The sequence below is a fragment of the Malus sylvestris genome, chromosome 8 (genome assembly GCF_916048215.2).
Source record: "Malus sylvestris chromosome 8, drMalSylv7.2, whole genome shotgun sequence".
In the NCBI taxonomy this organism is placed as follows: Eukaryota; Viridiplantae; Streptophyta; class Magnoliopsida; order Rosales; family Rosaceae; genus Malus; species Malus sylvestris.
Window position 1 is genome coordinate 18,907,612 of NC_062267.1, and position 16,427 is coordinate 18,924,038.

General features: G+C 38.7%; 1 protein-coding gene across 2 annotated transcripts; it reads right to left on the bottom strand.

The window, feature by feature from the left end:
• Positions 1 to 2,881: 2,881 nt before the first annotated feature.
• LOC126633360 (long chain acyl-CoA synthetase 9, chloroplastic-like) lies at positions 2,882 to 8,905 on the bottom strand. 2 transcript variants are annotated; one of them, XM_050303939.1, is made up of 12 exons: positions 8,643 to 8,905; positions 7,830 to 8,307; positions 7,482 to 7,562; positions 6,725 to 6,988; positions 5,582 to 5,713; positions 5,264 to 5,437; positions 4,923 to 5,152; positions 4,316 to 4,433; positions 3,909 to 4,040; positions 3,652 to 3,786; positions 3,376 to 3,582; positions 2,882 to 3,253 (listed from the first exon to the last, which is right to left on the bottom strand). In XM_050303939.1, the coding sequence occupies exons 2-12, from the start codon at positions 8,274 to 8,276 to the stop codon at positions 3,086 to 3,088; spliced, it is 2,088 nt and encodes a 695-aa protein (XP_050159896.1). In that variant the 5' UTR covers positions 8,277 to 8,307; positions 8,643 to 8,905; the 3' UTR covers positions 2,882 to 3,085. The 2 variants fall into 2 exon arrangements, with proteins under 2 accessions (XP_050159896.1, XP_050159897.1); XM_050303940.1 differs by having other exon boundaries at positions 8,619 to 8,905.
• Between the last annotated feature and the right edge of the window lie 7,522 nt (positions 8,906 to 16,427).

Consider the following 16,427-nt stretch of genomic DNA (forward strand, 5'->3'; position numbering starts at 1 on the left):
GGGGATGTGAGGAGGCTTAAGAAATGGCCTCCCTTAATAAGGAGAGTGAAGAGTCCTTTTATAGAATAAGGGCTCCTCACTTATTACATATTTACCCATTCCTTTATTACATAATTACACTTAAGTCCCCCGAGTATTTATACGAGATCTAAATACGGATGCCCTAAGTATGGTATAAACAAAATCTATCGTTTGACCCAAAAAAATAAAAAAATAAAAAAAGCGCACATGGGAGTGCTTCTAGTTGGGCTGCCTCAACTCTCCAAGTCAGGTTCATAACATGGAGCGTGGAGAATGGACTAGACCAGATAATTCCCTTCTCCCTTTCTTGACCAGACCATTTAGGCATCTCTTCCCACCCCAAATGTGAAGTATTTAAAATCTTAACGTCCCTTCCAAGCTGAAAATTTCATTTCCAAACCCTACCTTTACTTTTCTTATATACCAATAATGAAATAAAACATTTTAAGGTCCATGAATTGGAAACTGAATACACTTTATCTTCTCAACGCTATCGTGTTATTTCTAATGAAAAGAATGAATTGAGTTCGTATAGGCATTTTAGATGCTGCTATTGAAATAGTCCTTCTAGCTATATTTTTTGCTACTATGTTCATTTCATAAAGTATTCTACCGGTTTAACGATAGCTGCCCAATATTCAGGAGATCCTTTCCCCGAACCCATAGGTGTTTATGTAGGTCTTATAGTAACAGGTTTGTTTAGAAATATGCGCACCCATATTTTTCCACTATTGCGTGCATTTCATGTCATTGCTCGCCTCCTTGCTTCTATTTGTCTAGATGTGATCCAAGAGGGTTCAAGCGCTTGAAGAGCATATCTACCGAAGCAAATACAATTACCTCAATAAGATATTGCTTTCATTATTCCTCTGTGTTGTTTACGAAATCTAGTACGACATCACGTGTTTTAAACTTTATATGGCATCACGTGTTTCAAATTTCACATTGCCGTTTCAAGAAGTCATCATATAGGAATTAACCATTGGATTTTATTTAGTGGTTCAATGTATACCCAATTTTTATATCTGGACACCCTAAAATTGTTGGCAACCCATTGCACTAAGAAATTTGAGAAACAATGACTTTTCTTCTTTTATTGTAAGCTAAAGCACCACTCTAGGTGGTTGGAAAATGATTGTCTGCAATCCGGCCGATTTGAAGGTGGGAGAAGCGCCGGTCACCATTAGTACGGTGACGAGTCAAAAAAATGATAAGAGATAGCGGATAAAGGATATGGGTGGTTGTGCACCGATGAAAGAGAGGGCGACTTGGAGAGAGAGAGAGTTTGCAATTGCAACACGATTTTGCTCCAACACTACCCATTCATTTTCTTTTTTTTTTTAATACCTAACAATTATTCCCTAAAACTTAGTTGCGTGTTTTGGTAACTTAAACAATAGGATACAATGATCATTAAAATAAGAAAAATATGTGGGGTGTCCAAAGAAAAAAAATGAGTATACAAAGAACCAATGATAAAATTACACTAAATGGTGGCCTAAATCCCATAATACGTAATAATTGAGTATCAAACATATGACCAACTGTGGTACTAAGTGATTGGCAAATTCTTCGAAACCTAAATTTTGGAGCCGAAAAAAGTGTGGACAAGAGGAACGAAAAATACAAATTAAAAAAAAAACAACTTAAATCAGAAAAAATACAGAGAGGATGGTGGCATTCTAAAAAAATTGGTACCTTGAATTAGGGCTGGGCACAGGCCGGACCAGAGCAGGTACAACAAATTTTAATACAGGAATCAGACCTAATCTAGCCCGTTTGAAACAGGCCAAGTCCACAGGTTCTTATTTTTTTTTTTGGAAAAAAAAAACTGAATTTTTACAGCAGCACACCTGCATAGATTCTCATAATACATATTTTACAGTTTGCACAACGCATCCAAACATTACAAAGTCCAACATCCAAGTCCATAGATTAACATTACATCGTCCAACATCGTTCGATACATTAAATCCAAGACATTCAAAATAACATCTGAGACATCTAAAGATCAAATCAACATACAAAATAACATTCGAGAATCCGTGACATCTAAATTCCAAAGTCCAAAATCAAATAATCCAAAATAACATAAACATGACATCCGCAATAAATTCCAAATTAACATCTGAAATCACATCCAATGTCCAAGTTCCAACAATATTCCTCATTGAATCTGTAATAGAATATAAACATGACATTTTTAACATCCAATATCATATTATCCTCATTGAATCATTGAAATTTAAAGTTTATTCATTTGAGTTTAAAATATTAGCACAATTCATTTTCTTTTATTCTTTCGAGTTGTTTGAGGAGCTTCAATTTCAGGAACCCTTGATGAAAGGGTTGAACTTGTAGATATAGTATTTGCTTTTCTTCCTTTATATTCTACAACAAAGAACAAAAGAAGCACATTAATTGTAAATGAATAGAAGACAACAATTAATATAAACCAAACTATACAAAACAAAATAATTACCTTTTTCACTCTTGATAAAATTCAAACTCGGCCGGACTTGCTTCATACTCAATGTTGCTAATTTGTTCACTTCTTAACCAGTTTTGAAGGCATATCAAGGACTCCACTGTTTAAGGAATGAGAGATGATCTAAAGGGATCAATTACTCTCTTTCCTCATGGCCTTCTCATTGGCCCGGCCCGGCCTTCCCCGTTTCTTCTATTAAAAAATTGGAACCGACCCGTACCCATCCGACCCGCGATTCATATACCCGTTTGCCCACCCCCTACCTTGAATCGTCTTAGTTTCAATGCTATAAAACAAAAAAACCAAAAAATCTCGAAATAACAAATCTATCGTTTGACAAAAATAAAAATAAAAAAACACAAAACCTCGACGTAACCAATAAAAAAATCTAACCATTTTGCTTCAGTAGCTAACATAATTACACTAATATCCTCATTCCTCTTATTGCTTGGAGAGTAGCTTAATACAAGTAAACTCTACGAATTTTCCCTAACACTAATCCTTTGGCTTGCATTAAACCTCCCAAGGCCACAAATAAAATGGAGAAATACGAAATCTGGTGGTTCCTTCGATTTATCACGAAGCGTATAACTTGGAGAGGTCTTCTGAGAACGCCTTCCTAATGACATCTCTCTTGAGCTTCAGGGCTGCAGTGACCAGGCCGGTTTCTGGAGTCCATGGTTCCGAAAGCAACTTGATTTTGGCAGGGATCTCAAACTTCTCCAAACGCGCATTCTTTGCTTCCTGTTAATTGGTGAAGCATAAATATTTGAATCAGAACATAGCATAACAGATCGCACCAAGCATGTTCAAATAGATGGCACTCAGTTTCAAGTAACAGAAATTTATCGAGAAGATGTACGTACCTTTACAAGTGATGCTTGCACTTCTTTTATGGCTTCTGATTTTGAACACAAGTCTGCAAAATCAGTAAAAGCGATTCCTTGCTTTGAAGCCCAATCTTCCACTGTGACTCGAGAAGCCACCACCAGAGCCACACAGTAACTATGAAAAGGATCAGCGTGCAACATGATGTTGTCGACGAAGGGGCAAACTGAAAGAGCAGCCTCAACCTGTAAAGGAAACATTAGTCTCCGAGGAAAACCTGATGAAGAGTTGCATTCATCTAGCAACACTCGTACCTTTCCTAAGGAGACATACTCCCCATGCTGAAGTTTGACTATATCCTTCTTACGGTCAATTATCTCAAGACAACCATCAGCATGAAATCGCCCTATGTCACCCGTATAGAACCACCTCATTCCCTTCTCATCAACCTTTTCACAATAAAACCAAAAAAACAAAAACAAAAATTACCCAAAGTACGGACTGAAATGAACAATTTTTTTGGTGAGTAGCCGCAATAAAAAAGAATGGTATGAAATATCCGAAAGTCTACCTTGTATGACTCTCTTGTTTTTTCTTCATTTTTGAAATAACCAAGTGTAACATTTGGGCCACCAATGACTATCTCTCCACGAGGCATTGGGGTATCGATTTTCAGATATCCTCCTTCAGCCCAATCAATTAACTGGATACAGAAGATAAAATATTTTAAAATGATTCAAGTAAATATCATCTTCGTGCCTTGGAAACAGAGTACAAAGCTCTTAAGCAATTTGCCCTTAACAAATACGAAAAACAGAATTCAATCCAGAAATGCACAAATGAACACCTAAATCTATAAGTCAATGAATCATGATAAGGATTTCATACGAGTTTCTTTCTTTCATGTTTCTTTTTAAAGAAGAAGTTGATATTATGAATCAGAAAACATGTAAATAAAAACCCACTATCATCTCTTACCTTTATAAATGAGCAAGGAAGGGGAGCTCCAACTCGACCTACAGAAGTATCATCGAACTCTGAGAATGTCCCGCCGGCGCAAGTTTCAGTGAGGCCATACCCTTGGCCAATTGGAGAACTGTCAATAGCATCAATCACAAAAGAGATATGATGAGAATAGAGCAAAAGAAAACAGAAACACAAATAAATTTGTTGTTTTACAAGAATGGAATAATGAGTCATCGCACACCCCTGAATTTTAACATTCATAGGAACTTCTTATTAATATGCAAGTTGAGTTCTTCCATAAGTATTACTGTGTAAACTTTATTTACTGAGGAGAAAGAAATAGGGTATCATAATCCTTTTAGAACACTGAATTTGTCCTGCTGGTAATCTTTGACTTTGAATTCATAAACTTTATAGGATTGGAAAAACACTCGAGGTGAAATAAGAGTTGGCCAACTTAAAGAACATGAGCAGTTAAAAGTACTAAGACCATGTAAACCCAAAGCAAACTTTCATGAACTATTAAATCACTTGAAAAAGTAGCAACATCCTACAGGATAAGGTCATGATTCACAATATCTTATACTGTAGCTGTTAAAAGTACTAAAATCATACTAACCCAATGCAAATGTTGATGAATCTTTGAGTATCACCCGAGAGTGGGGCACCACCAGAAAGGATAAAACGAACATGACCTCCTAGAACAGCACGGACCTTTCTAAACACAAGAAGGTCCCACAGAAACTTTTCCAGGCCCCAAGCCCCAAACCAACTGCCATTCACAGAAGACAACCTACGAGCATATGCCAAGTGAAACAATCTCTTGGCTAGTCCACCCTTTGCATTTACCTGAAGCATCATGAAGATACAGTGTTGATAAAATTGGCATAATGTGCATTTGTATATGCATCTGCTCATGTAATTTTGTATATATATTATATGCACAAGAAGTTTCAAAACCTTATTGAGCACTCCATCTCGAACACGGTCAAGAATTGCAGGGACAGCTGTCAATACGGTTGGTGCAAGCGCAGTTGCATCCCCCCTTGTTCCCCTTTTTATTTTACTTGATGTATCAATAAGGGTCAATGGAGATCCATACCCTATGGAACTTCCAACAGCAACCATGACGTTCTTCAAGATGGATAGTAAAACTTGTTAATCAAGTACCAGAAATATATAAGAACATAATAACGCAGCTAGTGATCGTTATTAACAAAAAACTATCAAAGGATCACTGTAGCCATGCAATCTAGCCAGCTAACATATTCACCATACCTCCGCTGCTAATTCAAGGATATGAGCGAGGGGAAGATATGCCAGATAAACATCCTTGCTTCCAAGGCCAGGAACAATAGTCATGACGGCAGAAACTACAGCTAGCACATTAGCATGTGTCATCATTACACCCTGTAAAAAGTGAAGATGAAGGTTAATTAATGGTGATTGTTGATTGGATGAATGCCTATAGTTGCATTAGATGCCAACTCAAAATAAGTACACAAAAAGTAAAAAAGAACAGCACAGAATAGAGTATAATACAAAAATTTCCATATATCTGAGGAAATTTTGTAAGGAAATGTAATGCAACAAGTGCCTATTCTATTTACACATACGACATAAATTGATAATATTTAATTGAACGCAACCATCTAGTGTTCACCACCCTGTACCCTAACTCCATAAGGCAATGCTCACATAAGCAAATTGAAACGCTTGTACTAAGTACTGGTTTGGTACTGAGGTGCTTTTATCAAAAGTGGGTATCAAAAAAAGATGAGCTCACAAAGGTGTTTGATAAACACTTAAAAACAGCTTATTTTCACAGTTTTGGGTGAAAAAAAAAGCTGAAAACGTGAAGCAGCAAAAATGAGCTTATTCTCACAACACAGCAGAAGCAGTTTTTTTTTCAAAGCACAACAATACCAAACCAGCAATTCCATCCAAATTGATACACATGATATCTTTGTTCCGAAAATGTGATGGAGTTGGATGCTACAAAGCGACTTTCAACCATATCTTAGTATTTAACTCAAGACTATTAATAAGAAGAAATTTATCAAATGAAAAGAAAAAGAGTATGGTAGTAGTGACATTTATAATGCTGCAGCAGTTTAATACTGATAGAAACTAGAAAAGTGCATATAAAAATGTCACAATCAAGCATCCTTGTCTTCTGAAAACTTTAACAGGGTAACAAAAGCACTTTTCAAGTGTAGTTTCAAAACCAAAACTCAATATATATCAACTGTCGACAATGTGAAGGTAAAAGGAAAAAGAGTAGCAATATTGACCCAAACATCGCACAAACTCCCATGTCAACAATCAACGATTAAGTAACCAATTAGGACTAGCATGTCTGAAAGTGCAAGGAAAAAAAGGCAGAAACCAAAATAACAATATATAATAGAAGCTTTAAACCTTGGGTAATCCGGTGCTTCCACTTGTATACATAATGACGGCAATATCTGCTGGAAGAGGTAAATCAGCATCAACAGGGTTTTCTCGGCCAAGTTTCTCGACATCCTCAAATGAAGTGATTTGCCATCGACTTTCAACAGATGAGGCACTAGATGGAATCTCGTCATCCAGACATATGATTCGCTTTACCGTGTCTAGTTGTCCACTTATGTGTAGAAGTTTTTTCAGTTCTTTTTGCCCACAAATCACAGTTGTAACTTCCGTCTGGAGAAAAAATAAAATGAAAATTATGTTGGTTATGTAGTAGAACAAAAACTTTGAGGACAAATGACAAACAAACCCTAATGTAGAACGAACATGTCAACACCATCCATGCATTTATTTTCTCTATTTTTTTCTGCTTTCAAACACAGAGAAACCTAACACCAGAAATGCATCTCCAGTCATTGAAAAGCTCCCCCAACTAGGTTGCAACATTTTGGATGAGCTATATGAAAGTCACACTATGAAATTAGAAATATATTGCTTGTGCTCAATACGCTGTTTAAAAATTAAAATCACTAAATAAGTAAATAAACATACATGCCTCTAATCAACAAAAAAAATGGTACAGAAAGCAGCCTATTCTGCATAGCATACTGTGCCAAACAACAGGAATGTGTGCGCGAGTCTATGAGAGAGAGAAACAGAGATAGATATATAATTAATAAACATATATATGTATATATACAGAGAGAGGGAGAGAGAGAGAGAGTACCTCATTTAGTGAGTGACATAGAGCCTCCTCCCCAAGAGATGCGTATATGGTAACAACAGTGACATTGCGCCTAAAACAACCCTGATATAAGAAAACATAGTCAGGAAAAAGAAATTTGTGCATAAATTCAACCGCTTCATCATTGCTTACAAACAAAGCCGTTTAAAACTCTAATTAAGCTATAGATTATACAAAATAAAATCACATCATACGTGCAAAAAAATCATGCTCTCAGGAGGTTCAAGGTGAAGCAATAAATGAATATCATGAATGTCAGAAGAATGATTAATTTTATGTAAGAAGGCACGTAAGACATAATTTTATGTAAGAAGAGCGTAAGTCACGCACCTGCAATGCAATAAACCACTCTTCTCTAGTGTCAGCAAAGATTGCCACTCTCTCCTCCCTTTGATGCCCTAGTTGAGCTAAACCGGAAGCAAAGTTGCATACAACTTCAAATGCCTTTCCATATGTTAGCCATTCGTAGTCCCCCAAATGAAGCTTCTCGAAGGATCTTCCGTCCTTTGATACTTCAACCTCCCTTGCAATCAATGCTCGGGTTCCAAGAAGGCATTTATCCTGGAACCGCTTGGATGACTGCTCGAAAAGCTCTGCAAGAGTTGTAACAGTTTCCCATAGTGTTTGAACTGGGGCAGTATACCGATGGTTTCGGATTGCATACCCGGGTTCCCCACCAACATCAACGGCCACACCCCGTTGCTTCGCTTTCTTCGATTTCTGAACTATTATAGTTACTAACAGAGGAATAAACGCACCAACAATGTAAGGACCCATCTTTTCCCAAATGAATATCCAAATTTCAATCCTGAAAATTTAATAAAATTCAGTCAAATTTTATCCAATCACAATTACACTAAAAAAACTTAACAAAATAAAGAAATTTAAACCGTTTTGATTATTCCAAATTTTAATAATTTGCTCACATTTATTTTTCATTTTTCAAATTTATAACCTTCTTTCTACATTGTAAGCAAAGCATGTCATGAACTGAAGCACAAAAGCAGGGGAACGAAATAACAAAACTACTATAAATCGCACATTGCAACAACACATAACAGAGAAGCAGAAACCCAAAAGCAAAAGCATAAAAACAACTTTTTAGAAAAGCAGATTCACCGTGTTAATTGCGCTTCGGAGTACCTTGTTGTTCAAGCCAAAGCCCCAGAAACCGAATTCGACCTTCAACTCATCAGCATTGCAAGAAATGCGAGCAATTGGAGAGCGAAGAGCTGAAGAACTGGGATCGAAACGAGGTCGTTTAGTAGCAGTGAGGGAGGGAAGGCTGAGAGGCGGAGAGATCGAGAGGAAGGGGAGTTGAAGTCTCAGACTTTTCAGACCTACTGAAATAGTCTCTGAAGACTGAACTGGAGTTATTTTGTTTTTTTCTGTTTAGGTATCGGCGCGGATCGAGTTAATATGGACCGTACGATGTGGGCATTTGTACGACCAGATATGGTGCTTGCGGCCCATATGGGTTTGAATGAAGGCACTCTTCTATGCTCCAATCTTTTGTCTTCTATTTACCCTCTAAATTGGCTCTTTTGTATTTCTAGTTCCGTCAAATCACAATTTGATATAACCACAGCAAGTGGTTCGGTGGTCATGACGCGAACTGCGGCTTTCTAATAAAAAACAAAATGCGGGAGGTTTTGAGTTCGATGCTCCGAGCTAATAAGTCTATTTGAATGTGGCCACAGGTAGGGTGAAATTCCTTATAGTCTCTCCGGATCCGGAAGGAAGAAATTTATATACACACGCATACACATATATAGGTAGGAGTAAATTTTAAAATAACAAGAGAAAGTGTTACACACATGTTAAATTATGATTAATAAGAATGTAAGAATGGCTATTTTCAAGTTTTGTCTTCCTTTTTACGAGATGACATTTAAACTATCTTAATTAATAGAAAATGAAACTGAACTAAGGTAAAGTGAGACAAACATGCTACTTTAACAAACAAATCTAACTCACATCTTCGTCTTCTATTTTACTATTAGAAAACAAGAAGCAGAACGTTGCATTGTTTATAAGTAAGAATTCATTCCTCCCAAGTCCTAATTTTGAATTACAGCCTAACTGATACTAAAATAAAATAGTGTTGAGTTTTACATCGTCTATGAAGAAGAATCACGGAAGAATGATTCCTTACGGGTAAGATGACACGCGTTATCGTCAAAGGAGGAGGGGAGGAAAAAACAAAAAAGTTGTTATTGATTGATTGAGTGTACATTGGTCTAACCACGTGGCGCAACATGAAAGAAGAGGATAAGAAGCAGGATGGTGATGCTTGCTAGGCCACCAAATTAGTTTGGTTTGGAATTAGTTATTAATTTTGAAAAGCACTCAACTGATTGGAGAAAAACTTCGGTGTAAGGGATGCATACACCCTTGTCGCATGAGGAATGGGAACGAAGTGCATACAACCCCGATATGGCAGAAGCATGTCATCAAATTATCATGTGAGAAGACAAATAAACAGACGAATCAAAATGTATACAGTATGAAAGTCATGTGAAGAGAGCGAGGCATGAACAAAATGTATATGCAACGGGGAAGATAAGTTTTGTCCCCAACTTTTTGTACATTTCCCTACCGAAATGGTCTTTTGCCAAATTACCAAACTACGTTTTTAGTCATGAATTGAAATGACAAGGATGTGTTAATACTCCTGTTTGGTCTCATTTCCCAAGGTTTCGATGCTACTTCTAAACACATTCTAATAGCAATATTGTTTTAAAAATATCCGGCTAGCACCGCTTAAGTCATGTCTAGACACTAGGCGGTTGACCACCGTTCCAATTAGTTCCTAGGCAAGAAAATGCGCCAAGACCCCATTAGGCGTCCGTCTAGCCCGCCTAAATTCATCTAGGCACCCGCTTAAGTCGTGATTCTCACTTAGACATATAGTTGATAACTTTCATTTTAGATTTTATTTGTTCAATGGAATGTAAGAGACATGTTGAATACTTCAATGAACACTCATTATATGCTTTCCAATATATTCTAATAATTTATGTTATTTTATTTTGCAATTTATGTACACAATCATGTGTTTTTTAAGTATCAATACACTTATTTATACTATATAAAATAAATTTACTTAAATCCGCCTAGTCTGCCTAAGCCTCCGCCTAGCCCACCACCCAACTAACGCCCATCGTCTGTTAGAACCTTAGCAATGATACAAAAAAAAAAAAAAAGATGTGAGAATTAATACAGTTCCAACATGTTGTAGGTTTTTAGCTTGGTCTTGGCCTTTCACTCGTAGTATCATGTGAATTTCCATGGGACGTAGCTCCTCCGGAAAAACATTTCCTTCACTGATCTCAAAACTCTGGATAGATCCTCGCGTATTTGCCCTCCAAAATTCAAATTGGCGTTACTCCAATCTGTATTCTTGGTTCATCAGACCCATCAGTGCTGCTATTATCTCCTCGGCTATCTTGAGAATGTTGTCCTCAGTATGCGTTTGTGGCCACGTTCATGAACATATTGGCAAATTCTGCAGGAAGAGCACCTATATTAAAGGTCATAGAACCAAATAGACATGGTGCAGCCAAGATTTGAAAAGACGTTAGGCGCTAGTTGAGCAGCAGGCTAGAGACTAATGCCTAACACCTAGGCCATAATTGGATTGCTACCAGTTATCTCATTCCAAGTTTTTCCCTCCCTTTTAATAAGATGATATTTTAAACTATTTTGATTAATAGGAAGTGAAATTGAACTTGAGTGGAGTGGGGTGAACATGCTACTCACATCTTAAGAGTATTTCCACCTCTAAAAAGTGTCTTGGGCAATAGTCAATTCAATTCACTCGAGTGAATAGTAACTGTCTGTAATGAATATTAACTATCTAAATGCATATATACCCTGAATAGCCCAAACAATTTGCATTAAAATATTATTATTTATTATAAAATAATAAAAATAATTTTATTTTAAATTTCTGATAATAATAAAAGATTACTTGAAAGTATTTGAAATAATAAAATGTAGTGCGGTGGAAAAACATAATTAGATATTTATAGTTATATTTTTAATTAATTTAAAATAAAAATAAAAATGAATTAATACATCTGTCATCTTACATCACATGGCCTAGAGGTTGGGCTAAGCAATTGTTGACTGGGGGACTAGCTGGGCTCCACTGGAGCTCATTGGATGTAACGGGCTGGAGACCAATTTTGGAAGGGAAGGAGGGGATTATGCCACCTCCCTTAGGGGATGCACGGTGGTGGAACTGTTTTAATGGCATAGATGTAAGGACTAGTTTGGTATTGTTGTGTTTAAAAAAAAAAAAATTATTTCTGCTGTGCTGTGAGAATAAGTTCATTTTTGTTACTTCATGTTTTCAGCTTTTTTTTACTTAAAATTGTGAAAATAAACTGTTTTTAAATGTTTACCAAACACTTTTTTTAGCTCAGTTTTTTTAATACCCACTTTTTATAAAGCACTTCAGTACCAAACTAGTACTAAGTCTCTTTAGTTATTCCCAAACTACAGCGACATGATTCATATCCACATGAACTAAACCTTTTTTTTTAATTATTATTATTAAGAGAAGAGTTCGAAATTATTAAAATTATTTAGAAGAAGTGAAGTTTTGAACTCTGAACACATAGATAGAAACTCAATACCTTATAAACTAAACCACAAGTTCTCATATGCAACACCAAACAACAATCGCGTATCTATAACCCTATCCATTGTATTACGAGCACCTGGTATTGGACACTTTGGTTGCTATGTCACGAACAATAGTTTTTTTTTTTTTTAACAACAACAACAACAACAACAACAAAGCCTTTTCCCACTAAGTGGGGTCGGCTATATGAATCCTAGAACGCCATTGCGCTCGGTTTTGTGTCATGCCCTCCGTTAGATCCAAGTACTCTAAGTCTTTTCTTAGAGTCTCTTCCAAAGTTTTCCTAGGTCTTCCTCTACCCCTTCGGCCCTGAACCTCTGTCCCGTAGTCACATCTTCGAACCAGAGCGTCAGTCGGCCTTCTTTGCACATGTCCAAATCACCAGAGCCGATTTTCTCTCATCTTTCCTACAATTTCGGCTACTCCTACTTTACCTCGGATATCCTCATTCCCAATCTTATCCTTTCTCGTGTGCCCACACATCCCACGAAGCATCCTCATCTCCGCTACACCCATTTTGTGTACGTGTTGATGCTTCACCACCCAACATTCTCTGCCATACAACATCGCTGGCCTTATTGCCGTCCTATAAAATTTTCCCTTGAGCTTCAGTGGCCTACGACGGTCACACAACACGCCGGATGCACTCTTTCCATCCAGCTCGTATTCTATGGTTGAGATCTCCATCTAATTCTCCGTTCTCTTGCAAGATAGATCCTAGGTAACGAAAACGGTCGCTTTTTGTGATCTTCGCTAGATTGCTCCGGTCATTAGTGTGGATAAGTATATAAATGGATAGAGATAGGAAAGCAAACACAAGATGTACGTGGTTCACCCAGATTGGCTACGTCCACGGAATAGAAGAGTTCTCATTAATTGTGAAGGGTTTACACAAGTACATAGGTTCAAGCTCTCCTTTAGTGAGTACGAGTGAATGATTTAGTACAAATGACATTAGGAAATATTGTGGGAGAATGATCTCGTAATCACGAAACTTCTAAGTATCGGAGTGTGGTGTCGTCTTGACTTGCCTTATCTGTCTCATAGGTAGATGTGGCATCTTCTCTGGAAGTACTCTTCCTCCATCCAGGGGTGGTATCTTTAACTGGTGGAGATGCACAAGGTAATGTATCAATTTCACTTGAAGCTTACTTGTAGTTTCAGGCTTGGTCAAGCGCGATACAAACCATGTAGTAGGAGTCCCCCAAGTCGCCGAGCTAGGGGGTCTGCTGAAAGAGGTGACAGACAAGGTAAGCAATCAGAGCTCCGACTGATTGTTCACCTTCTCCCCATCTTGCAGCAGCATGAAGGATAAAGAGAAGAAAAATGAGAAGAGATGATATGAGATACTTTTGCTTTTGAAGAAGTAACTTTCCACAGGCTTATTCTTGAACTGAGTTGGAGGGTTTTCTGGTTTCCTCCAGAGTATAAGGCCGACTGAAGAATTGAGGGTCAAAACAAGTCCATCAAATCTAGAGTACGTTCCACCCTGCTGATATGGGATACTTTTGCTTTTGACAGAGTAATGGATGTATCGGCACGTGTGCTGTTACGCTTGTCTCCACATGCTTCCTTGTATCCTTTGCACTTGCCCTATCTGTTCCTCAAGCAGATGCGGAATCTTCCCTGGAAACATAAGATGATGAAGATGAGTACTCGAGAGCAATGCCAGGTAAGTAATCAGGTAAGGGGTTCCAGGCAGTCAGTTCCTGGCTGAAAGCTTGATTCCAAGTGCTGACTGATTGCTCTCTTTCTCCTTGTCTTGCAGGTAAAAACAAGGCCAAAAGAAAAAACAGGGAAAAAGCATGATATGGGATACTCTTGCTTTTAACCCTGATGATATGAGATATTCTTGCTCTAGTATAGCTTGTTTGCAGATGTATTATCGGGGGGAAAGAAAGCTGAATATTTCGAAAGGCTTTGTTGGGAGTGCCCTCTCAGATATGATGAAGGGTTGAGCATTTTTGCAGGTCTGCCTGTCCGTTGGGGATGGAGGTCGACATATATAGGAGTCTCCCTAACAACAAGTAGTAATGCTATTCCTTTACCCTGCTTGGTCATAGCACGGTAGTGGGAGCTGCCAGTTTCACATGTTTTAACTCTGTCAGAGCACTTTGAAAAAGTGGTCTGTGGTATCTGGCTCTCGAGATTCGGAGAACGATGCCTCTTCGATTTTTGAGAAAGCAATCATGCTGGGGGTCTGACTCTCGAGATTCGGAGAGCAGTGTCTCTTCGATTTTTGAGGAAGTAATCATGTTGGGAGTCTGGCTCTCGAGATTCGGAAGGCGATGCCTCTTCGATTTTGGAGCAAGCAATCTTGTTGGGAGTGTTGTCTCGAATGTGAGTAAAGGTTGGACATGTTTGCTAGTCTACCTTGCCACGAAGCACAAAGGTTGACACACAGGGACTTTCCAATTATCCAGCAATGGTACTGTTCCTTTACCTTCTCTTCGATTTTGAGAAAGTAGTCATGTTGGGAGTCTGGCTCTCGAGATTCGGAGGAAGGTGCCTCTTCGATTTTGGAGCAAGCAATCTTGTTGGGACTGTTTTCTCGAATGTGAGTAAAGGTTGGGCATGTTTGCTAGTCTACCTTGCCACGAAGCACAGAGGTTGACACACAGGGACTTTCCAATTATCCAGCAGTGGTACTGTTCCTTTACCCTTGTGGGTAATAATATGGTAGCTAGACCTTCAAAATTTATGTGTCTAAACTTTGTTAGTGCTGTTTCTTTGCTATTCTTTTACCTTTCTTGGTCAGAGCGATGTAGTGGGAGCTGTCTGTGGTACCCATGAGTTATTGTTGCGTGTGGGAAGTGGGTGATTGAACAGTAAGATTCATGTGCTTTCTACTTCACCAGAAGTCTTCGACAGAATGCCCATAATTTCTGCAAAGCTGAGTGTGCGTGTGACAGGTGCTGACAAGGCTAGAAAAGTAGGTGCCTCTTCGATTTCTGAGATCGGCCCTCGTGGTCTCTGAGCAGCCCAGCTTTTGAGAAAGCGAGCGCCTCTTCGATTGATTCGGAGAACGGTGCCTCACCGATTTTTGAGAAAGCAATCATGCTGGGGGTCTGGCTCTCGAGATTCGGGGAGCAGTGTCTCTTCGATTTTTGAGAAAGTAATCATGTTGGGAGAGTGGCTCTCGAGATTCGGAGGGCGGTGCCTCTTCGATTTTGGAGCAAGCAATCTTGTTGGGAGTGTTTTCTCGAATGTGAGTAAAGGTTGGGCATGTTTGCTAGTCTACCTTGCCACGAAGCACAGAGGTTGACACACAGGGACTTTCCAATTATCCAGCAATGGTACTGTTCCTTTACCCTCTCTTCGATTTTTAAGAAAGTAGTCATGTTGGGAGTCTGGCTCTTTAGATTCGGAGGACGGTGCCTCTTCGATTTTGGTGCAAGCAATCTTATTGGGAGTGTTTTCTTGAATGTGAGTAAAGGTTGGGCATGTTTGCTAGTCTACCTTGCCACGAAGCACAGAGGTTGACATACATGGACTTTCCAATTATCCAGCAGTGGTACTGTTCCTTTACCCTTGTGGGTAATAATATGGTAGCTAGACCTTCAAAATTTATGGGTCTAAACTTTGTTAGTGCTGTTTCTTTGCTATTCTTTTACCCTTCTTGGTCAGAGCGATGTAGTGGGAGCTGCAAGCTTCACGTGCTCAACTTTGGCAGAGAACTTTGGCAAAGTTATCTGTGGTACCCATGAGCTATTGTTGCGTGTGGGAAGTGGGTGATTGAACAGTAAGATTCATGTGTTTTCTACTTCCCCAGAAGTCTTTGACAGAATGCCCATAATTTCCGCAAAGCTGAGTGTGCGTGTGACAGGTGCTGACAAGGCTGGAAAAGTAGGTGCCTCTTCGATTTCTGAGATCGGCCCTCGTGGTCTCTAGGGAGCCCAGCTTTTGAGAAAGCGAGCGCCTCTTCGATTTCTGAGATCGGCCTTCGTGGTCTTTGAGCAGCCCAACTTTTGAGAAAGCAAACGGCTCTTCGATTTCTGAGATCAACCCTCGTGATCTCTAAGCAGCCCAACTTTTGAGAAAGCAAACGCCTCTTCGATTTCTGAGCAGGCGCCTCTTTGATTTCTGAAGCTCCGTCGAGTGCAGATTTTTATAGAGGCTGGCATTAAGTTCCAAAGAACACTTGAATCTCCACCAGTAGAAGCTTCATTCTTGCACTTCTAAGATCTTGATTTGTCCGACCTCTTCTCTCTTCAACACCTTTGAAAATGTCTGGCCCCTCCGACCGTCGTTTTGACTTGAACCTTGTTGAAGAGGCA

Coding starts and splice junctions, on each gene's coding strand:
- LOC126633360 (XM_050303939.1), bottom strand. CDS start 8,276: ATGGGTCCTTACATTGTTGGTGCGTTTATTCCTCTGTTAGTAACTATA. Junction 6,989..7,481: donor TATGTCACTCACTAAATGAG/GTACTCTCTCTC, acceptor TTTTTTCTCCAG/ACGGAAGTTACAACTGTGAT. Junction 4,041..4,315: donor TTCCTTGCTCATTTATAAAG/GTAAGAGATGAT, acceptor TTCTGTATCCAG/TTAATTGATTGGGCTGAAGG.